Genomic DNA, 23,773 nt, shown 5'->3' on the forward strand with positions numbered 1-23,773 from the left:
GCTGTTGAGAGGGATGGAAGTTGAATAGAGCCCTGAGCTGCACCTCTGTAATGGTCAGATGGGCACATGAGGATTTTATGAACTAATTCTCTTTGGTTTAGGATTGTCAAAGGATTTTAAATCCCAGATATTTTTGCTGAATTGGCACAGACAGGGATCAAATGTGGGACCTTGCTGATCTGCATTACTGGCCAATTCTGCTGTGTCATGATTTCCTTCTATCATACAATTGTCAGATTTTCTGCCGATGTGGAGCAAGTCAAAACTAGATTAATTGTTATAAACTAGGTTAATTGAAGTGAACAGCATAACATTTGTACTATCGAGGCGTGTGCATGAGGCTGCCTGAAGATACGCAAATTAAAATGGCTTTGTTCTGAGATCCATCTAGAAACACTTTTCATGTTTATTATGAGTTTTATAATGGTGCAAAAAAATCTTAGCCATATTCACTGGTAATATTTTTGCAAACTAAATAACTGGCATGGTGGCATTTATCTGATTTTCAAAAATACTTCGCCAGATAAGAACAAGGTGATAAAAGGGAACTAAATTATGAGTCAAAGGGGTGAATTTGGATGGTAGTGTGTCTTCCACACTGTTCTCTCGTCTCTGGAAACTAGGTTTTAGTGAAGTCTTGACTGACCTATTGAAAGTCTTCTCTTTTGAGGTTTAAAGATTCTGTGAGGGGGAACATCATTGCCTTATTTTTCATTGGACAGAAACCCCCAGCACTAAATTGTACAAAATTTGTTATTAAACTGTTACTCTAGTCCGGATAGATGGGGAACAAACTGGGACTTGTTACAATGCAGTATTTGTTGCTCCTCTGAGATGAGGAGGGAATTGAAGAAAAAAAATCACACCTGGTCTGAAAGCACTTAATTGTGACAACTGGGTGCATGGAGGAGGGGGGGGGCGGTGTCCGTTGCATGAATGCCTGGAGGCTTCGTCACATGACCTGGTCCAAATGTATCCTGTTCTGTCAAATAATGTCCAACCCCTCTTTCCCCGCGCCCCCCCCCCCACCCCACCCCCAGTTTCCAGTACTTTTGCTACCAAGACCAAGTATTCAAAGAAAAGACTGGCGAGGGCAAAAGAAAAGGAGAAAAGAAGAGGCTTCAGATCATTTTTCTCCCTGGTTGCTGACATCAGTGTCCTGGGAGTTGACATTCAATCTCTGAAGACAGTCATGAGGGGTTGGCAACTTTGCCCACGAGGAAAGTTGGTCTTTTCCAATGTTTGTTTATCACCTAGACAATCGAGCTTTTTAAAGCAAAATTTAAGGTTTTACAAGATGCGTGAGTTTTTGGGAGTTCCTTGAGGCTGAAACCATGTGTAATCTGAGTTTAGGAAAGTCTGCATTGGTTTTGAGTCTCTAATTGTTCATTGTTATTTTTTGAAAACATCGTGAGCCTTCTATATTTTGCATTTTGAAGACGTCTCAGAATGTGTTTTCATATGGTTTAGTATGCCATAATGAAAGCCTGCTTGAAAATAGACACAAAAATTCTAAAACTGTGATCCTCAAACAGAAGGGAATAATTAGCCACTTCAGTGAACAGTTACACCCTTGTACAACCCAGCTGTTTAATTTTTACTGTGTGTTCCAACAAAATTGTTTTCAAAGTATAATATTTATTTAAACTTTAAATAATGGTAGAGATTTATTACAAGAGGGTGACTAGATGAAAAATATCCTGGAATATGTAGATTAGATCAATTTTTAAATACTTAAAATTTAACATTTGAACAGTGTTTCCCATTATTTCCAATAGGTTTCCATCTGTATTGTGCCAAATCTGACCACTTAAATGCTCCAGATGCACAAAAAATTAACCTGAGTTGGCAGGAATTGGAAATATTGGACTGGGTAGATTTTCGATTTTTAGATCATGCCTTATTTTACACCCCTTTGAAATGGGTTTAACCAATTTCACATCGGATCCTTCTAGGCAGGTCCTTGAGATGAAAGACCAGATTCTAACATGCTGGATCACCCAACATCCAACCACTGGTGTTTGTTTTCTGAAATAAGATTCCAGCCTCAGTGTGATCCTATTTTCAGCAGAACAAGCAGACCCCTGGCCAATCTGTTCTGCAAGTTAAATGCAGAGAAGAGCAAAATCGCACTGTGTAAAACCAACATTGTGTCTGATCTTGTTAGTTTCCCATTTGGTGGATTACTATAGCATTTACCCCAAATGTGTCCAATGCAAGGTCACATTCCATTGAGTAAGTCTACTTTTGTATTTAATTTTGTTATTTTCCCTGGTCTTTCTGGCAATCTAAAAATGTCATCAGTGCCCTTCCCCCAACCAGCCCTGAAATTGGGGCACATTTCTGGACATTCTGGAACAAGGACTCTTCTGAGACTGGAGAGTGAAGGCAGACTGAAATGTGCTGCCAAAGTCTTAATGGCGTATGAACTGTCCTAGCCAAATCTAGTCATGCCTTAGAAGTATCAAACATCTAGAAAGATAACCTAATAAACCTGGTTATTTTGTCTCCCTTGGTCTGGGAATCACCAGAAAAATTATTTGTGCCAACCTAGGAGTAACCTGTGGAACAAATTGACCAGGGGTCTGTTTATTCTGTTGAATATATGATCACATTGAGGCTGGAATCTTACTTCAGAAAACAAACACTGCTGGGTGGATGTTTGGTGATCCAGCATATTAGAACCTGGTCCTTCAGCTGCTGCCTGGAAGGATCCTATGTGAAATTGGTTTAACCCATTTCAAACACTTCCTGCTGAACAAAATCCATTGCATAAGAATAGCCCTGCTGGACCTTCTGTGCTTTTCCTGTCCATCGCCTGTTGTTTAGATCATGAGTTTTCTATTGACCGTCAGATGGCTCTGTCAAACAAAACAATTGTTACTGTTGGATATGCAGTTTCATGATTAGTGATCTGGTCATGAGGCGGTTAGCTGTGGAGGGAAAAAGATTGGAGGTTCCAGACACTTGGAGTCTCACATTTTGTACCTCCTGCTGTATCATGGGGAATTCTTAGAGGCTAATGATCAGGTGTAATGTTAGTTTTATTGATAGGCGTAGAAAGTAACAATAGGAGACTTGAGGGGGAGGAGAATAACTATAAGATACCCCTTTTATTTATAAAAGTAGTCTGAAATGTGATTTTTTTTTTTTGCTCGCAGTAGAGATATTGGGGTTTAAAAATATTAACCATAAGATATAGGAGCAGAGTTGGGCCATTCAGCCCATCGAGTCTACTCTGCCTTTCAATCATGGTTGTCTTTTTTTTAACCCCATTCTCCTACCTTCTCCCCGTGACCCTTAAATTATAAGATTGGTGTGTGCCCAGCAAGCAAAAATCATTGTGTACGTATTGTGCCAGTTGTACGAATTACTATAGCTTTATTAAATTGTTTTGGTTAAGGTTCTCCTCATTAAAAATGAGTAGAGATCTTTGCTCATAACTAAGTTCATCCTGCATTTGATTTCTCCTTCTTTAAGTTAATAGATTCTTTTTCACAATTGAGATGAGATACGATACCTTTATTAGTCACATGTACATCGAATCACACAGTGAAATGCATCTTTTGCGTAGAGTGTTCTGGGGGTAGCCCGCAAGAGTTGCCACACTTCTGGCACCAACATAGCATGCCCACAACTTCCTAACCTGTATGTCTTTGGAATGTGGGAGGAAACCCATGCAGACATGGGGAGAACGTACAAAATCCTTACAGACAGCAGCAGGAATTGAACCCGGGTCGCTGGCGCTGTAATAGCATTGCACTAATCACTACACTACCATCCCTGCCCTATGTTAGGGCTTGTTCTCCGATGCAGGGGCCTGGTTTAGACAACAGTTGAGCAGTAGTATTTTCTGACCTATCCAGGGACTGACTGGAGGTATGAAGGCATAAAGTTGGTGAGGGCAGCAGGGTTGGTTTTGTGTATTCCAATTGGTCCTGGAAATGCTCAGTCATTCCTACTTGAAGCACTCAGAATAATATTTTACATCATTACTCATATTTAACATGAATTAATTTGGTTTTATGTTGGCTAATCTGTTGTGACTTTGCTCTTGCTTTTCCCTTTAGCAATTTCCTCAGTACGGTGGTGCACCAGGAGGTCCTGGTGGTGCAGGATTTCCAGGGGCTGGCGGTCCAGGGTATCCAGGGGCTCCTGGAGCTGGAGGTTACGGAGGATTCCCAGGCCAACAGCAGGATCCACTCTATGGATACTTTGCTGCAGTGGCTGGTCAGGTCAGTTGCACTTTGCCTGATGATGCTTCTGTGAAGTGCATTGCTTAGTAAAGGAGATTGTATAAATGGAAGTTCTACGTTCACCCACATTTTTGGGATTAAGATTTGTAAGCTTGCAAAAGCATCCACATACAGTGAAAACAATTAACTTCACATCTTTTTAAATGTTGGTGATCTACATGTTTTTAATAAAGCAGTCTGATTCCTGTGCCTTTGGTATTGGTTTATTACTGTCACTCGTACCAAGGTACAGTGAAAAACTTGTCTTGCATACCGATAGTACAGGTCAATTCATTACACAGTGCTGTTATATTGAGTTAGTATAGAGTGCATTGAGGTAGTGTAGTGTAGGTAAAAACAATAACAGTACAGAGTAAAGTGTCACAGCTACAGAGAAAGTGCAGTGCAATAAGGTGCAAGGTCACAACAAGGTAGATTGTGAGGTCAGAGTCCATCTCATTGTATAAGGGAACCGTTCAATAGTCTTATCACAGTGGGGTAGAAGCTGTCCTTAAATCTGGTGGTACGTGCCTTGTATCTTCTACCCGATGGAAGAGGAGAGAAGAGAGAATGACCTGGCTGGGTGGGGTCTTTGATTATGCTGGCTGCTTCACCAAGACAATGAGAGGTAAAGACAGAGTCCAAGGAGGGGAGGCTGGTGTCCGTGATGCGCTGGGCTGTGTCCACCACTCTCTGCGGTTTCTTGCGGTCCTGGGCAGAGCAGTTGCTGTACCAAGCCGTGATACATCCAGATAGGATGCTTTCTATGGTGCATCGGTAAAAGTTGGTGAGAGTCAAAGGGGACAAACCAAATTTCTTTAGCCTCCTTAGGAAGTAGAGGCGCTGGTGAGCTTTCTTGGCTGTGGCATCTATGTGATTTGACCAGGACAGGCTGTTGGTGATGTTCACTCCCAGGAACTTGAAGCTCTCAACATTCTCGACCTCAGCACCATTGATGTAGACAGGTGCATGTACACCGCCCCCTTTCCTGAAGTCAATGACCAGCTCTTTTGATTTGTTGACGTTGAGGGAAAGGTTGTTGTCATGACACCATTCCACTAAGCTCTCTATCTCCTTCCTGTACTCCGACTCATCGCTGTTTGAGATACGGCCTACAACAGTGGTATCATCTGCAAACTTGTAGATGGAGTTAGAGCAGAATCTGGCCACACAGTCATGAGTGTATAGAGAGTAGAGTAGAGGGCTGAGGACGCAACCTTATGGGGCACCAGTGTTGAGAATAATCGTGCTGGAGATATTGCTGCCTATCCTCACTGATTGTGGTCTGTTGGTTGGAAAGTCAAGGATCCAGTTACAGAGGGAGGTGTTGAGTCCAAGGTCTCGGAGTTTGGTGACAAGCTTGCTTGGGATTATTGTATTGAAGGCAGAGCTGTAGTCAATAAACAATAGTCTAACGTAGGTGTCTTTACTATCCATTTCATGAATTGATTAAATTAGAATCATTGGAAATGTAGAGCATGGAGGGAGGGTGTTTTTGCCAGCACATTGTTGTTGTACTGGCCAAAATAAAAGCCTTTTAGGAAAAAATAAAAGCTATTTAGGAAAATCTCACTTTATTGATTTCTGTCTGTAGCCCCACAGAATACAGCACATCAAGTTCAAGTACTTTTTGAACCTGAGGGTTCCTTCCCATAGCAAGCAGCATTTCAGACTGTTAACTACCATTGTGTTAAAATATCTTTTTCTAGTTAATCTATGCCTTCTAGTTAATGACCTCTGACTGGAAATGAATCATTCCTGTTCATCTTGTCTAAACCTTCCCTAATTTTGTGCATCTCTATTAAATCTCCCCTCTTTCACCTTTGTTGCTTAGTAACCGAGTCTTGCCTAGCCAATTTCTCTTTAGCCAAAATTCTCTGGGCCTCAGCTTTGTAAATCTTCTCTTCACACTCTGCAGAGGTGTTGCATTCCTCCTGTGTTGCGTTGTGTTGCCTTGAACAGTTAACAGGTATGTTGTGGCCTAACTAGTGCTTTATACAGCTCCAGTATGACCCTTGCTCTTGTATTCTGTACCTCTGCCAATTAAGACACGTACCCCATCTGCTGCTTTAACTACAGTTTTGCTATCTTCAAAAATCTGAGGACATGTATTTTAAGATCTTGTGGTCTCTCAACATTTGTCAGTGCCTTGCATCTTTTTGGATTGGACTCTATTTGCCACTTTGCCAACTTGAGCATTGAATCTTACTGATAAGTGCCTTACCAGTGCTAAATTAGAAGGCATATTTGTGTGGATTGGAGCAGGAAGTTGCATCACCCCAGGAGAGAGATTAAAAATTAGTGATGTGTGAAAGGTCTGATTTGGAGGACTGGAGGGTTCTTAGATTTGTAGGTTGGAAGACATAACAAAGATAGGAAAGAGGAGGATATAGAGGGATTTCAAAACAAAAATGAGAATTTTAAAACTGGGCTGTGTTTGCAGTGGGATGCATTGTGGTCAGTGATGGATGAACATGATATGGTGAAATGTATTGATGCTGATTTTACGATGAACTCAAGTTTAAGAAGTTTGCAGAGTCCAGATAATTAGGCAGGCTTTGGAATAGCTGAGTCTAGAGGTAGAATGGAAGAATAACAACTGTGGTCATCTCCATCCTTGTTAATTTTACAGAGGTAGAAAGAGGCAGTATGGAAATCTCAGCCCCATTTTAGATAGGAAACCCTGGTTGTGAACTGATTGGATAGGACTTGTGTGGGGAGAGGGATGAAGAAAATGGGGTACAGATGTATCTGATGGCTAGGGAAAGGAATTGACTGGGACTAAAGACATATTTCATTGAGTATCAGAGGCTGAGGGGGAGAGGTTTATAAAGTTATGAGAGACATAGATGGGGTAGATGAGCAGAATCTTTTTTCCCAGGGTAGAAATGTCGAATACTAGACCGCTTTAAGTTGAGAAGGGGAAAGTTTAAAGAGGATATGAGGGAACGCGTTGCCAGGGGTGGTATTAGAACTACATACGATAGTGGCGGTCAAGAGTCTTTTAGATAGGAACGTGAATATCTGGGGAATGGAGGGATATGGATCATGTGCAGGAGGGATTAGTTTAATTTAGCATCGTGTTTGGTACAGGCATCATGGGCCAAAGGGCCTGTTCCTGTGTTGTACTGTTCTGTGTTCTATTCTTTGTAATGTTTAATTGGCGGAAATTTGATACTGAATGTCTGGCAGGAAGCTTCTGGATTTTTATTTACGGTGTGGTAACAGGCCCTTCCAGCCCAATGAGTCCGCGCCGCCCATTTTAAACCCAAATTAACCTACCCATACGTCTTTGCAATGTGGGAGGAAACCAGAGCACCCAGAGGAAACCCACGCAGACACGGGAGAACGTACAAGCTCCATACAGACAGCAACGGGAATCAAACCCCGATCGCTGGCACTGTAATAGCGTCGCGTTAACTGCTATGCTACCGTGCTGCCCCAAATTCCGAAATGAAGTTTTAGCCCTCTGGTTAAAAGTACAGGAAGCCTGACACAGATCTTGCATCATCACATATCTTCTCCACAGATTTGTGCCTGCAAGTCTGTTTCTTCCTTTGCTGTCTCTTGTGGTCAGTGCAATGTTGATTTCTGTATGGTGGTTTATGGTGAAATTGACCCAGCAGTCAAAAGTCATTTTGGTAGTAAACACAATTTCTATCCTTTTTATGTTTTATTGGTTTTCGGATATACTTGCTCAACCTGTGACTGCATTATCAATTCGGGTTCATTGGACCACACCCTCTACTGCAGTGTTTCTTCTTCTTTGGGTCTTCTCTTGGAGCAATAATTTTCTCTTGTATAGAGATTAAATTCAGTTTGTGTGCTCTACTGATTTGTCACCCTTCTGACAAGTACTTTCTGGTAATCTGAACCTAACAGCAAGTCCTGGGGCCTTGCACTTGCATCATTTTAGCAACCTGACTTGTTTGTTGCTTTTATTTTTTTTCAGGATGGTCATATAGATGCTGAAGAACTTCAGAGATGTCTTACTCAATCCGGAATCAGTGGCACCTACAAACGTGAGTTGTAAATGTTTATGAAGTACACTGATGAGATTAGTACTGTACTTAAAATCTGTGTTTGGTGTAATTATAAGCATATAATTATAAAGTTGGTAAGAAAAATACATTGGATGCATTGTTGGCGGTGTTTTTCTGTGGAACTGAATGGGTGCTATGTTGTATTTAGCCCTGTTCCTTGCCAGCTGTGGCTCAATGGTCTAGTCAGAAAGCTGTGGTTTCAAATCACACTTGAACAATCTTAGCTAAAATTCCAGTGCGCTACTGAGGAAGTTCTGTTCTATCTTTGGTATAAGGCATTAAACAGAGATGTGTGCGCTTTTGTAGAATTGTAATGCATTCACCTTTCAAAGGAAGATCTTTTTGCAAACAGGCTAATAAGTTTTTATATAGTTCATAGTTGGGTGGCCAACTTTCCAGGGAACTCAAGTCTAATGTGCCATCTTAATTGGTGACAACTCACTCACCTGAGACGGGAAGAGTTGCAGAATTTGAACATCTAATTGGGGTGACTTTAAATTTTAGACATCCCTTTTCTAAAGGATAACATGCACCTCTTTTCACTGCAACTCAGGAGAGGATCAAGTGGCCATTAATTTCAATGCCATTTGCAGAATCTTGCTGAAAGCAAAATATCTTCTGCAATTGCATCATTTTATGTACAGGATTACTTTTTTGTTCAGTGACTGAAACGAAGTATTTGGAAATAAGGCAGTACGTGTGATACACCATATTGTATGTTTTGGAAATTCCATGCAGCTCATTGTTAGTTTCCAGTTTTTATGCATCTGGTGCTGGTTTAATACTTGTATCTTTTTACTTTTATCTTGTATCCTTTTCGCTAATGTTGCTGCTTTTCTAAAAAAAATTTGTTATTTCTATTATGTGGAATAAACTCGGCATGCAGTGGTTTAACCAGGTTACGCCCTTTGTACATTTTGAGGTTCACTATAAGAACATATTTACTGACCATCTTTAATTTCCCTTGGAAAAGGTGTTGAGGCACCACCTTGAACCACTGGATTCCATGCGAGGAATAAGTGAGCAATTCCAGATTTTGTACTGTGGGCAATGAAGGACTGCCAATATATTTCCAAGTTAAGGTGGTTTATAGCTTGAAAAGGAACTTGCAGATGGTGATGTCTTCATACAGTTGTTGCTCTTTTTTTTGTTCTATTTATTTATGGGACATGGGGGACCCTGGCAAAGCCAATATTTATTGTCCATAGTAGGGACGTGCTAGGAAGACTTGGTGAGTTGCTATAGTACATAATAAGCACTGGAGATGGAGGAAGTGAGTGAAAGATGTGTGGCTGGTGGAGGTCAATGGGTTGCTTGGTCCCAGATATTGTTGAGCTCTTTCAGTTTTGTTGAAAGTATACTCCACTGGGGAAGTGGACAATGTACTGTCACATTCCGAGCTCATCTTTGTAGTTGATGGAATGACTTTGGGGAGTCGGAAGATGACTGACTTGCCACAGAATGCTCAGCTTCTGACTTGTTCTTGTCAGGCGTGGTGTTTACGTGGCTGGTACAGCTAAGTCACTAGTCAGTGCTGACTCCCAGGATATTGGTGGAGGGGAATTCAACCAAAAGCACTGGTTTTGAATGTCATAGGAAGTGATTACCTGGCACTTGCGTGGCACAAATGTTGTTTGCCATCTAGAAGTGCCATTAGTGGTCCAAGTCTCTGCTGCATGTGGGTATGGGCTGCTTCATTATTTGAGGAGGCATGAATCTGCTTCTGACCTGTTGATGGCGAAAAGGTCATTGAACATGGTTAGCAGTCCTGAGGAACTCCTATGCCAATGCTTCAGGGCTGAGATGATTAATCTTTAACAACCACAACCATCTCCTTTTGTGTTAAATATGAATCCAAGATGTGGAGAGTGTTCACTTTGATTCCCATTGACTCTGATTTCTTGATGTCTTGTGCGAGAAAGGCTGCCTTGATATTAAGGGTACTTGCTCTCTCCTTGCCTTTTGGAATTTAGCTCATTTTCCTTTGTTTGCACCAAGGCTATGATGAGGTGTGGAGTTGAGTGTTACTGTGAGAACTCAAACTGAGCATCATTGGGGATGTTATTGGTAAGTCTTGCTTGATACCATCATCAACAGCACCTTCCACTCATTTGAAAATAAATACAAGTTGGTAATTGGCACAATCGGTTCTGTCCTACATTTTGCAGGCAGAAGCTCATTGGGCAATTGCTGTTGGAAGATCCTAGTTTTGTAGTTAGAACAATTTGGCTAGTGATATGGTTACTTCTGGAGCACAAGTCTTTCAGCATTACAGCCAGGATGTTGTCTCGCCCCATGGTGTTTGTTGTAAACAGTGCAAAAAGTCTTGTAGCATGCAAAGTGAATAGATTGGCTCGGGTATAGACTCTGTGATGATGGCATCTCTGAATCAGGCTAAGAGATAATGTTCCTTGAGCTCTTCCGATTGATGGTTGCAAATACTTGTCCTATACACCTCTGCTCTGGGCTCTACCATCAACATGAATGGACATATTGGTGTAGCCTCCATCTCCTCTGATATTATGAATGGCTGTGACTTGCAGTGGTTTAGCCAGGTTTAACCCTTTGTGACTGGTTTAATCACATCATCATGATAAAATCCAATCAGATTTCCATTCAGAAAGTGTGGTGTTGAATTGTTCTACTATGTTTATATTTAACCACCAACTCTTCTGTTGAAACATTCCCCAAATCAATTTCTTCCTTGTGACTGTGCTATGAGTAATGTGAGTTCTTTTATTTTGTCCCCAGTAAGTATACTTGATGAATTTAGAACATGTATTACTCCCCAGTGGCCCGGTCAACATTTATCACTAAAACAGATTTTCAGATCATTATCAGGTTGGTGTTTGTGAGAGTTTGCTGGGCGCATATTGACTGCGGCCATTGACAAATTTCTACTTTGAATATGAAGTATGAGAAACGTACAACATAGAAGAAGGCCATTTGGCATCCATCAACCACTCACAGGCTTTCAGAGCTAGCCCATCATTCCATTCTCATTCGTGTTTCCCTGTAACCTATTCTCCCTCCTGTGCCATCAACTTGCCACACTGTCCCCTACCTACACTGGGAGTAATTTACAGTGGACAATTAACCTACTAACTGGTGGGTCTTTGGGATGTAGGAGGAAAGTCGCATACTGAGGGAGAACCCACACAGTCACAAGGAGGGAGTGTCAACTCCACATAGCACTGGAGGTCAGGATTGAACCTGGGTTCTGGAGCTGTGAGGCAAATGCTGCTTTGACTGTTCCACGCATTGGGACACCTCCAGTTTGTTAAATCCATTCTATAAATGCAAACCTTTCTCTTTAAATAAAGTTTGGACAATCCTAGATTAGAGGATACTGCAGTAGAGTCATGTACACAGAAATGGGCTCCTTTGGCTCAACATGTCCACACTGACCATTACTTATAGAACATAGAACATCACAGCACTGGACAGGCTATTCAGCCCATGATGTTGTGCTGATCTTGATGCCAATTTGTACTAAATGTTCAACTTCTGTTTATCCATTTCATTCCATTCCTTTCATTATTCATCTGTCTATCTAAAAGCCTCAAACTCCATCAAACTGCCTGATTCCACTTCTACCCCGGTAACCCATTCCAGATACCTACCACTCTCTGCATCTTTTTTAAAAAAAAAACTTGCCCCTCATATTGCCTTTAAACCCTCCCCCCCACCAAAACCTTAAAAACGGGTCCTCTGGTGTTTGACACTTCTACCCTGGGGAACAGATTCTGACTGTCCACCTTGCATATGCTCTCATTTTAAAAGCCCCTGATGCTCTAAGGAGAACAACCCTAGTTTGTCCAACTTGTCCTTATAGCTCATACCCCCTAATCCAGGCAGAATCCTGGTAAACCTCTTCCGTACCTTTTCCACAATCTCCACATACTTCCCATAATGGGGTGACCAGAACTCCACACAATACTCCAAGTGTGGTGTGACTAATGTTTTATATAGCTGCAGTATGACTTTCTCACCCTTATACTTAACACCCCTACCGATGAAATCAAGCATTCCATACGCCTTCTTTACCACCTTATCCACTTGCTTAGCCATTTTCAGTGACCTATAAACCTGGACCCCAAGATCCCTCTGTACCTCAATGCTATTAAAGAGCCTACCATTAACTGTATATATTCTCCTTTCATTTGACCTCCCAAAGTGCAACACCTCACACTTGCCCAGATTAAACTCCATCTGCCACTTCTCTGCCCATATCTGTAACTAGTCTATATCCCACTATATTCTTTGGTGCTTTTACACGGTCCACAACTCCTCCAATCTTGGTGTCATTCGCAAGCTTGCTGATCCACCTATCTACATTTTCATCCAAATCATTGATAGCTATCACAAACAAGAGGTCCCAGCACCGATCCTTGCGGAACACCACTGGTCACGGACCTCCAGCCAGAATAATAGCCTTCCACCCCTACTCTGTCTTCTGTGGGCAAGCCAGTTCCGAATCCGAACTTGCAATTTACCCTGAATCCCCTGCATCTTTATCTTTTGAATTAACCTACCATGAGGGACCTTGTCAAATGAATTACTAAAGTCCATGTAGATAACATCCACTGCATTGCCCTCATCATGCACCTTTGTCACCTCCTCAAACTCATTCAAGTTTGTAAGGCATGACTTGCTATACTCTATTATCTGTACTAGTCCCATTTACCTGCATTTGGTTTGTAGGTAAAGAAGCACCTAGATACGCACTTGGCAATTCTGGTGCTCACCTAGGTGCTGCTTACATGTGATGCGAGTACCTGCCTCCTCCACTTTTTCAGGCATTGCGTTCCAAATTCCATCCACTATCTATGGGCAGAAAAAAATCTCCTTTGGATCCCTCTTAAATCATCTACCTCTCACCTTTATACCTATGCCCTCTTCTTTTAGACATCTGTGCTAAGGAGAAAGATTCTTGCTATCTACCGTAGATATTCCCCTCGTATTTTGTCAATGTTTCAGGTTTAAGCCCTACGTCGGGCCTAAGAGTAGAGAAGGAAGATAACCGGTATAAAGGGGGGGGGGGGGGGGGGGTGGTGATACAAGGGTCAGCAGATGATTGATTGAGCCAGGTAGGGGAGAGGGAAGGGTGGAGTTGGGAGACAGGCAGGTGGATGCTAGATGGAGGCAGACAAAAAAAAGAGCAGATGGAGTGAGGTGGGGGGAGGATGAAGGTGGAGACAGCCAGGAGAGTGATAAACAGGAACACAAAGGCTGCCAGTGTCCAAGCTACCAACATGCTGGTGATTCTCCTCTGCACCCTCTCAGGTGCAATCACTTCCTTCCTATAGTGAGATGACCTGATCTGCACACAGTACTCCAGGTGTGACCTAACCAGGGTTTTATGAAGGGAGAATGTGATGTCCCTGCTCTAGCATCCTATGCCATGGCTGATGAAGGCAGGCATTTCATTTGCCACCTTTACTATCCCACCTGCCTGTGCTGCCACTTTTAGGGATCTATTGACTTGTAGCCCAAGATCCTTCTGTTCTTCAACATTCGCCAGGCCCTACCGTTTGCCGTCTATGTCCTATCTTTATTCGATCTTCCAAAATATATCACTTCACACTCGTTGGGATTAAACTCCATCTTCCATTGCTCCAACCAACTTTCCAGCTGATCAGTGTCATGCTGCAGCCTAAGACAATCTTCCTCGCTTTCTACAACACTACAAATGGCCAGTGTGTATGGGGAAAGAATTTTAAAAAAAACTGGTTAATATGTCTGATCAGTAATTCTGTACAGAAAGTTAAATAATCTTTATTGCAGAAGGTATATTTAAAAGGTATGAATTTTATCTGCTGGTGTAACCTATACTTTTGTTCTACAGCATTCAGCATGGAGACCTGCAAGCTAATGATTTCCATGTTAGATGTATCCTTTCATTGCAGTAGTTTTATTATTGTTAGAGTGATACTGCTCTTAAATGTGAACATGTGATTGATCATTTGATGTCATCACCAAAGAAAAGATTTTGCAATGCAAAATTGCCTCTATGTATATGAAAAGAATTGATTGCTGAAATAACATTTTCCACACTTTGCTAAATTCTCTGAAGATTTTGACTGTTGACTTTGATATTATTGGCATTAATGCACCAGGCTGTCTTAAACAATGGCTCAAATATAGAAAGAAAGAAGGAGAAATGAAATGTTAAAGCCTCATTGTGTTGTATAGTTCGCCTAATGATCTCTGAAAATTCACCAATGTATCACTGCACTTGGCTTGCATGGACAACTCTTGGTTGCAAATATCGATAGCACTTGTTCAGATCATCGTGATTAAAATATGGCAAAACTAAAATATCAGTTTTTTAATAAAAAATGTAAGTGTAGTTGGGAAACTTGTACGTAATTATTTTAGTGAAATATTTTTGAAATTCTGAATTGTAAGAAATTCTGTGCTGTATCTGGAGCAGAGAGTGAGGCAACAGAACTTTCACAAATAATCCTTGTGTCTGGAATTAAATTCATTGTAATAACTGATGAGGACTTGTGGTACATTGTAGTGTTGATTTTAACTGAGTTCTGTGATCTTCAGAGTAAAAATGACAGTAGTAGAGTATTAAATATACATTGTAAAATGATAGAATGGATTGCCTACCTTATAATGAAGATGTTTGATGGACTACACTAGGAATGTCTGTTTTTCTGAGGAAAATGTTGAAAGTGGCACTTTATGCCAGTTGTAAGGTTAATGTTCAGTCTGTAGATTTGTTTTAAAAGACCAAGAATCTAAATCAAATGTACCTCTTTTCCACACTCCACTTTCAGTTCTGTGCAAGACACGTGTGGACCCATATTCTTCATCACTTAACAAAAATCAAAAAACAAAATTGCAGATGCTGGAAATCAAATAAAAATAGAAAATGCTAGAAAAACTCAAAGGTCAGGCAGCATCTTTGGTTCTGGGATCCTTCAGTGGTCAGTGATTCAATTGCACTTCTTCCAAGCATGTCTACTACATTCGGTCTTCACGATGTGGTCCCTTCTACATTGGAGAAAACATATGGAGATTGAGTGATTGCTTTGCAGAGCACCTGCACTCAGTTTACAAGACTGAACTTCCAGTTGCCTACCACTTTAATTCACCATCTCACTCCCACTCCCACTCCCTCTCCCACTCTGACCTTTCTGTCTCTTGCCTCCTGCACTGTTAACAGCAAATCCCAATGCAAGCTTGATGAATAGCTTTGTGTTCCTGGGCACATTGCAGCCTGCTAGACTCTATTGCATTCTCCAGCTTTAGATAACTCGCTCTTTCCTTCTGCTTATATGAAAATCGGCCACTTTTGCCTGCTTTCCCTTTTCCCTTTATCATTTGTATAGTCAAGTCCCAGTTGGCCAGATTATACAACGCTACCAACACATTATACAAGAAAGGAGCTTAATCTGAATTTAACTGCCCCTTAGCCACATTACTTTACCCTATTGGAGAAATTCCCTTTGGTACATCCTTCGCTCAAGACCACCTCTGCTATCTAGACTAACTTGATTTGTCTCTCTCAGTTCTGATGAATGATCCCGGATCTCAAATGTTGACTGTTTCTCTTTCCACAAGTGCTACCTGGCCTGCTGAGTTTTTCCAGCATTTTCTGTTTTTTTTATCCTTTATCAGCTGTTGAGCATTAGATATAAAATTGTCTGTATATTTTCAGGAGAGTGGGTGGCAAGCAGGGAGACTTAAAAGAATAAAGAAAATACAATTAAAGTTGCCACTATTGAAGTAAATCTCCTGTTACAGTTTGAATGGATCGATTTATTCTACTGGCATTAATGAGATACTTGAAACCTGCTAGTAGCTAAATCTAAGTAGTCTTTAAGGTTGTGACTTTTGACACAGGGTGTGAAAAGTCAAAGGTACTTGCAGGCTCCATTGGCATGTTAATAAGCAATCCCTCTGTGCCAACTAAATATCAGTTGTTGTGGATTTAAAATCCTGAAGTTCTGTTACAACTTTTTTTGTGTAAAAAGCAGATTGAAATAAATGGAAAGAAAAGTGATCTTGAAAGTAGGCTAAATTTTTAAAACTCTGTTTATTTGAGTGTTACTTAAACTCACAACAGGAGTTCATATTGTTGCTGTTTTTATAGTTCAATGTTGGACTCCAAGATGGCCCTTGGTGAAATCTGTATGAACTAAAGGAATCTAGATCATTGTCATTCCAGCAACATAATTGCCCTTGAGATGCTGGAATGAAGTTTTGGCAAATATGCAATAATTAAGCAAGTAGAAACTTGCTTTTAGGGGGAAAAAAATCCTTTGATGACGTGAGGAATCCACTGCAGCAGTCTAAAACTATTCTCCCTGAAGTAGCTGAATATTTTCAAAAGTAGCCTAATTTTAAGACGTTATTGATGTTATTAACACATTGGAGAGAGAGTCCATGCCAACCTCTAAACTTGGTTGAAAGAAGGTAGGAAACTTTGGAGATGTGGAATCTTCAAAATTTAGTGGAAATTGTTATTATTTACTTGTTTTTCAGGAATTCATCGGTTAAAAAATTGAGGATTGATGTTAATAATTTCAAAAAAATGACAATGGATTTAGCTTCAAAAATGGTTGTAATAAAGAACTGATCTCTCAACTTTTTTTTAGGAAGTAAAACTATATAAAGGGCTGTGATCATATTGATTTAAAGATTCTTTTTATTATATAGGATTTAAGGATATTTGTGGAGGTGGGTGGGTACATTCCACATGAAGGGGGGGGGGGTGGTTTGCCATGTAAACTGAAATCCAGTGGCTTCATTTTGATGTACAGAAATAAATAGTGGAAGTACAGCAAGATGCAAACATCATGAATTACAGAATCATATGGATCTTTCTCAGTCCCAGAGTCACTTATCCTACTGAGGCACTGGTGACTTTGTGTAGAGCAATCCAGTTTATTCCACTTTGTTCCCCAATACCAAAAGTGTTCTAAATTTTGTGGGAAGATTTCACTTTAAGCTTAATTGGGGGAAGTATTTGATATATCTGCAAGGCAGTAACACGTTGAGATAGTTAATTTTGCTAATCACCTGAAAAAGAGCCGCCTGGTGCTGCAACAACTCGTGTTGCTGCCTCACAGCTATAGGGACCCAGATTCCATCCTAACCTCAGGTGCTACCTGTGTGGAGTTTGCACATTCTCCACATGACCGCGAATGTTTCTGCTGGATGCTGTGGTTTCCTCCCACATCCAAAAGATGCTGGTCAGCTAATGGGCTACCATGAGCTACTACTCGGTGTAAGTGGCAAAAATATCAAAGGGGCGGAGGAGAATAAGTTGCAGAGCTACGGGGAAATAAGGAGAGGGGCAATTTAACTGATGGCATTGCTCTGCTGGGAGTCAGTGTAGACTTGATGGACTTAATGGCCTCCTTCTGTAACCAACCAACTTTGATTTAAACACACAATGTGAAAGTATTTGGAAGTCAAATGTAATCTTGTATTCTCTGTCTGACCTGATCGTATTTTGACCAGGATTGGATTGTTAGAGTTGGGTCCTGTTCAGTTCTTCACACACATGGCTGCTTTCACAGACTGCTGTCTTCGCCTGTCTTGCAGACTGCATTTCAATTTACTACTTGAAACCATATTCATTGACTTGTACCATATTGCAGTAGAATGTTTACTTCAGAATTTGTATAGTTAAAAATAATTGCTGTCGGATTATTTTGTCCCTTAATGTAAATTCCCAGCGAGATATGTCCGGCACTATGGGTTTTGGAGAGTTCAAAGAGCTGTGGACAGTGCTGAGTAGCTGGCGGCAGAACTTTGCTTCTTTTGACAGGGACAGGAGTGGAACAGTGGAGCCTCAGGAGCTACAGCAAGCTATTACTGCCATGGGTAAGTTATTGCTTTGATAATTTATTAATTGCTCCACTAACTTCCACGTACTGCCACAATTGTTTCGATGTACAAAAAAAGCTAAAATATCCTTGGCCCCTCAATTTATGATTGTCTGATAAAGAACCAAGCCTCTGCATGATAGGTGATCTTAAGTACAGTATACCACATGTGGCAGCAATTAGCTGAGTGGGGGAGGAGAAAATTTGGGGGTATTGACCTTGTTACTTTTTTTAATGATGAGTCTGCAGTACACTATGCAATTTTGGTCAACTGATTATAGGAACCCATCGGCATCACTAATGTACTTCAGGAAAAGAAATCTGCTGTCCTAGCCTGGACTTGCCTACACTGTTTTGTTCCCTTTATTTAGAAAAGGATATATAAGCATTGGAGGCAGTTCAAAAGGCTAATTCCTGGGATGAGAGGGTTTGTTTTTAATTTTTACCAACGAGCAGCACACTGGTGCAGCTGGTAGAGCCGCTGGCTCTCAGTGCCAAAGACCAGGGTTCAATCCTGACCTTGGGTGTTGTCTGCGTGGACTTTGCATGTTCTCTCTGTGACCATGCATGTTTTTTCCGGGTACTCTAGTTTCCTCCCTCGTCCCAAAGATGTGTGGGTTCGTAGGTCAATTGGCCACTGTGAATTGCCCCCAGTGGGTGTAGGTGAGTGGTAGAATATTGGGGCAAGTTAATAACAAATTGGAGACAATGTATTTTTTAAGAAAGTTATTAATGTAGGATTAGCTTAGTGGTTGATGGCCAGTGTGGACTCTATGATGTCTACTTAATGAAACATAAATGCTTGGGGAGGGTTCTCTGAAATCTTTCTGATTCTATTACTGGGTAGAAAAAGCAGGGTAAGATCCTAATTTTAAAATTACTGTTGCATTGCAATTGCCAGCCACAGATGCATATCATGGAATGGTAAAAATGATATGGCTGTGCACACGTTGACTAAGGCTTGCGATTTGTAAGTAGTCAGTTTTACATTGTGATCTGTCTAGTAATCAAGTCAAAAGCTGCCAGAGTACATTTCACTTTTTTTCTTTCACCTTCGGTGTTCCAACCTCAAAATGAAGTTGAATTGTCCAGCTCTTGTAAACTGTTAGTGCAAACAGTGCTGCCTCATGCACTTTTACCCACTGCGATATGTAAATAATGAGTAACATTTTAAAGATTTTTTTTCCTTTCATTGCATTAACTAGGGTACAGATTATCTCCGCAAGGTTTGAACGGTATAATCAAGAGATATAGCACCCATGGGAAGATTTCATTTGATGACTATGTGGCCTGTTGTGTGAGACTCAGGGCTTTGACTGGTATGCTTCTCCTCCTTTTGTTAATTTTAGCGCATTGTAGAGCACACTGAATAACTTTAGAGGTATCAATCTCCCTAATAAAACCTCTGTATATTGGTTAATTGTTTTGTACAAGTGTTTTTGAATTGCTTTTGATTATATACAATGGAACAGAAACCACACAAAGATTTCCTTTTTTGTTCTCCAGCACTGATGTAATATTGCTCAGAAAGTTTAACCCAGTACCTGTAGTTTTCAGAGGATTTTCTTTAACTCTGTTCCCTGTTTATGGGAGTTGCTAGAAAAGCAGGTATTTAATGCCCTCCCTGGATTTCTTGAGAATATTTAATTTTCTGTAAAATGGAATGATCTTTGGATTGAACACTCCTTGTTGCAAACCATTGCATTCTCCATTGCCTACTTTGTAAACTCCTGAACAATTGACTGTGATGTTTGCTTTGTACTGAAGTAGGGTAAATCATGGTTTGTATTTCAGTGAATTACTGAAAGATTAGATTATACTTCTGTGCACCCATTAAGGCTCCATTAGTTAATGTTTGAATGTTAACCGTGATTGTGTTATGTCTTTTTAAGAAAAATCTTGTCTAGAATAATTCTGCAATTTTTAATTGATTAACATAAAATTAAAAATAGCAAATATATTTTTATTATAATTTTCTACAAACCTGATTTGAACTTTGGTCATAATGCCTTCTGTAGCCAAAAGGTAAAGCAGAGATTAGATTGTGCTGCCATGCTTTCTTAATAACTCCTTTCTTATTTTAGGCAAAAAAAAGAAATACTCTAAATTGTAAAATTACTATTTTATAACTTTTATTTGATTTTAAAGGAAATTTAAAAGATTACTATCTTAATTTTTTCCTCTGCCTAGTTTCTCACCAGTGATCTGTGTGATTGGAGCTGAAAGGTGGACAAAAGGCTTAGGAGCATGGAATGGTTTTTGATATTGTTATACCATTTGTTTTCTAAATGATTACTTGTTGCAGTCTCTGTCACAATATGAAATTCTATTAATCTTTTGGAGTAATTAATAGCTCCTTGATGTACTACAACACACAAACTGCAGGTGGGGGAGAGTGGGAATGATGTAAGAAGCCTGGAGGTGATAGGTGGAAGTGACATTGATTTCTTGAACTTCTGGTAACCACCCTCCTTTTTTTTCCTCCATTCCCCCCTTTTTTTTTGTTTTCCCTTATCCCACTAGCCCCATCACCCCTTCTTTCCCCTCTTCCACCCCTTGTCTCCCACACCTTCCTCCCTGGTTCCCCTCCTTCAGTTGTTTGTCACTTCCACCTATCACCTCCCAGCTTCTTGCATCATTACTGCTCTCCCCCTCCCCCACCTGCCTATCACCTCCCCCCCACCTGCATTCACCTATTTCCTGCTAGCTCTTGCTTCCCCCACCCACACCCCAATCCTTTTACACTGGATATCTACCTTCTTTCTTTCCAGTCCTGATGAAGGTTCTTGACCCAAAACATCAACTGTTCATTTCCCCCCCATAGATGCTGCCTGACATGCTGAGTTCCTCCAGCATTTTGTGTGTTCCTCCAGATTTCTAGCATCTGCAGTCTCTCTTGTCTCCTTGAGATATGCTACATGTTTCTAAATTTTAGTTTGTTGAACCTTCATTTTTTTTTTCTTTCTTGTACTGATTTTTGGAAAAGCCTTTTTAAGAAATGTATATACAAATGCTTTAATTCTCCATTTAATAAGATCAATTTGCAGGATTAATTGGCCCTCTTGTACTTGCCTACATTATTGATTGTCTTTACCCAGTAATGAATTTCTGATGGAGAAAAAGTCAAGTAAGCACCATTAATTATCATGTGCTTTAAATAACATGTTGAGAAACTTTGCTCAGGTTAAGAGGTGGCCATGCAAAGGACATGGATTCAGAAGAGAGCCCTGTTAATAATATTATTTATAAACAATGTTTGGGACCACATTTGTAGTGTTAGTATGTGTATATAGTGGCATAAACACAGTTTCATTGTGCATTTTGCAAATCTCCTGATTTTTTTTTTATTTGTTATTGTTAATTTTAATCTCCACTTTACATCTTTTCATCATCAGATGCCTTCAGAAGAAGAGATGCTTCTCAGCAAGGAGTTGTTAATTTTGCCTACGATGATGTGAGTGAAAATTTAATCTTTTGCATTAATTTTACCAGCTGAATCCATATGATGAAAACAGCGGGGAAGCAGAACTTGACTTTTAAACTACAGTGCTTGAGACATACCAGTGTCATTTTTCAGCAAAATAGCCAAGCACCCTCTGTGCAATGCATCTTTGAGGACACTTATCTCCTCAAATACGAATACTCATACTAATCACTACAAATGGAATCTATTGGGCACAATTTTCTGGGGTCCAGCAAGGAGAAGCAGGGACAACAAAGGGTTTTCAACAGTTGGGGCCATTTAAAAATTATTTAGATTTGAAAAATCTTACTATTAATTTTTTTTAAAAATGAATTAAAAAATCAAAATGTTAACATTTTAAACCATTAAAATAAAGCTGCAAGTAAAACACTTGCTCTTCTATTAGGGTCGGCAAGCTTATTCAAATCACTGGGTATATGCCAGCTCTCTCTGCTAAAGCTAAAGTCCAAAAACAAAGTATCAAGAGCCTCTTATTAGAGTTGCTTCTCTGCTACTGGAGTTGACAATCAGGTGTACTAGCATCTGACCTTCAACACTTCTCAGATTTCCAATTTTGAACAAATGTGTGCTCGTCAGAGATATCCTCAGGCATAAATGGCTGATTGTAGACAATTTCCTAGAACAGGCAGCCATTAGTCAGCAAGATTTGGCTCAATAACCAATTTAGTGTTGGTTAATTCCGTATAGATTTGCCACATTTTCTGATTAGTTGTCTTTATTGTGAAAATATCATTAAGGGGAAGTAACCGAGCTTCTGTTCAGCTGAATTTTCAATCACTTAAGGTCGCAAAGCCACTTCCCAAATGTGAGATGGACAGAAAATTCACCAGTGTGTAGATCTTCATGTGCCTGTGATGCCTCTCCAGTTAAGTTTTTTATTGTACATGTGCATACATGTATTTGTGCATATGACAATAAACTCAACTTTGACTTTGAAACTACAATCCCAATCCCTGTTTCATCAAGCATCCTTTGCTATTAATTCCTATCTATCTAATAAAAACAACTGGATTATTGTAAAAACTGAATTTCTGAATTTGCTCACTTGGGGAGCTGAATGTTGGGAGGCTCTGATAGGCATGTTTGTGACTGACTACCCCCCTGTTACCCCCACTACCACGTACATACAGATGTAAATGAAATCAAAATAAATGGAAGATGTAATCCATTTTCACATGTAAATATTATATTTAAACAAATATTTACTTCATTTATGATAAGTTTGGAGGATTTTATGAATGTATCAAAGGTCTAGAATTGACATGGTTTCCCACTGCAATAAACCAGTGTATGTTAGTATGATAACTGATCTTAAACAAATTCCTATGTTAATCAGAGATATCTGTTCGTTACCTTAAAAAGAAACCCAAATCAAACTAAATGAGAGGCTGTGATTTGCAATTTGTTGTAAATTCCATTTTAAATAAAAACTCAAAATGAAGCTTCTCTTACAGCTTAAAGTTTCTTTCACTTGGTATAATCTTCACAGAAAAAAATCAAGTTTTATCCCCTATCCATTGTACTATGTGATCTCTTTTGGGGTAATGGTAGTTAATGGAAATTGGCTAGTTTTTCTGCTCCTGCTTGCTAACCAGCAACCTTTCCTGGAGTTGTGTATTGAACTGGACTTTTGTCCCCCCAAGTGATCAAATAGGTACCCAACACCCAGGCTTAAATTGTCACTTGTATGAGATACCTGAAGGCAGCACAAAAAGAAGACGGCATCTTTGGGAGAGGGATAAATTTGTTGTTTAATGGCAAATATGAGTTCAATGTTTTGTAAATATTTCACATTTTATTTTCCAGTTCATTATGTGCACGATGTGTATTTAACTGAACCAGGACTGCAAAGAAAACCAAGCTTCACAAAAGAACCTGACCTCCACTTCTTGAGTGCCCAGTCTAATAGGCAGTCACAATGTTATGCAATGTTATACAGAATATATAGAGAAGTGCATGAAAATGGAATGTATGTGTTGGCTAATTATATAATGCTGCACCAGGTAACTGTTGTGAAATTAGTTATAACATTTTAATTATGGACATTGATTTTTTTTTTACTCAACTCTTCCAAATAATGCTTGATTGATAAACATTTTGCAAGCTTATAAAACTATTAAAAATGAAGATAATCAAATTAAAACACTTCAATTGCACAAA

At 40.0% G+C, this 23,773-nt stretch overlaps 1 protein-coding gene across 1 annotated transcript in view; it reads left to right on the plus strand.

Moving 5' to 3' along the window:
- The window catches only part of LOC127570572 (sorcin-like), a 30,900-nt gene extending 7,127 nt beyond the window's left edge, over positions 1–23,773 (plus strand). The window contains exons 2-8 of the mRNA XM_052016245.1: positions 4,071–4,235; positions 8,188–8,257; positions 14,127–14,170; positions 17,980–18,127; positions 19,335–19,448; positions 21,525–21,583; positions 23,420–23,773. Of these exons, the coding sequence (XP_051872205.1) occupies positions 4,071–4,235; positions 8,188–8,257; positions 14,127–14,170; positions 17,980–18,127; positions 19,335–19,448; positions 21,525–21,583; positions 23,420–23,446 (627 nt within the window). The 3' untranslated portion in view covers positions 23,447–23,773. The remainder of the gene's footprint in view (positions 1–4,070; positions 4,236–8,187; positions 8,258–14,126; positions 14,171–17,979; positions 18,128–19,334; positions 19,449–21,524; positions 21,584–23,419) is intronic.

Source organism: Pristis pectinata, chromosome 5, assembly GCF_009764475.1.
Source record: "Pristis pectinata isolate sPriPec2 chromosome 5, sPriPec2.1.pri, whole genome shotgun sequence".
In the NCBI taxonomy this organism is placed as follows: Eukaryota; Metazoa; Chordata; class Chondrichthyes; order Rhinopristiformes; family Pristidae; genus Pristis; species Pristis pectinata.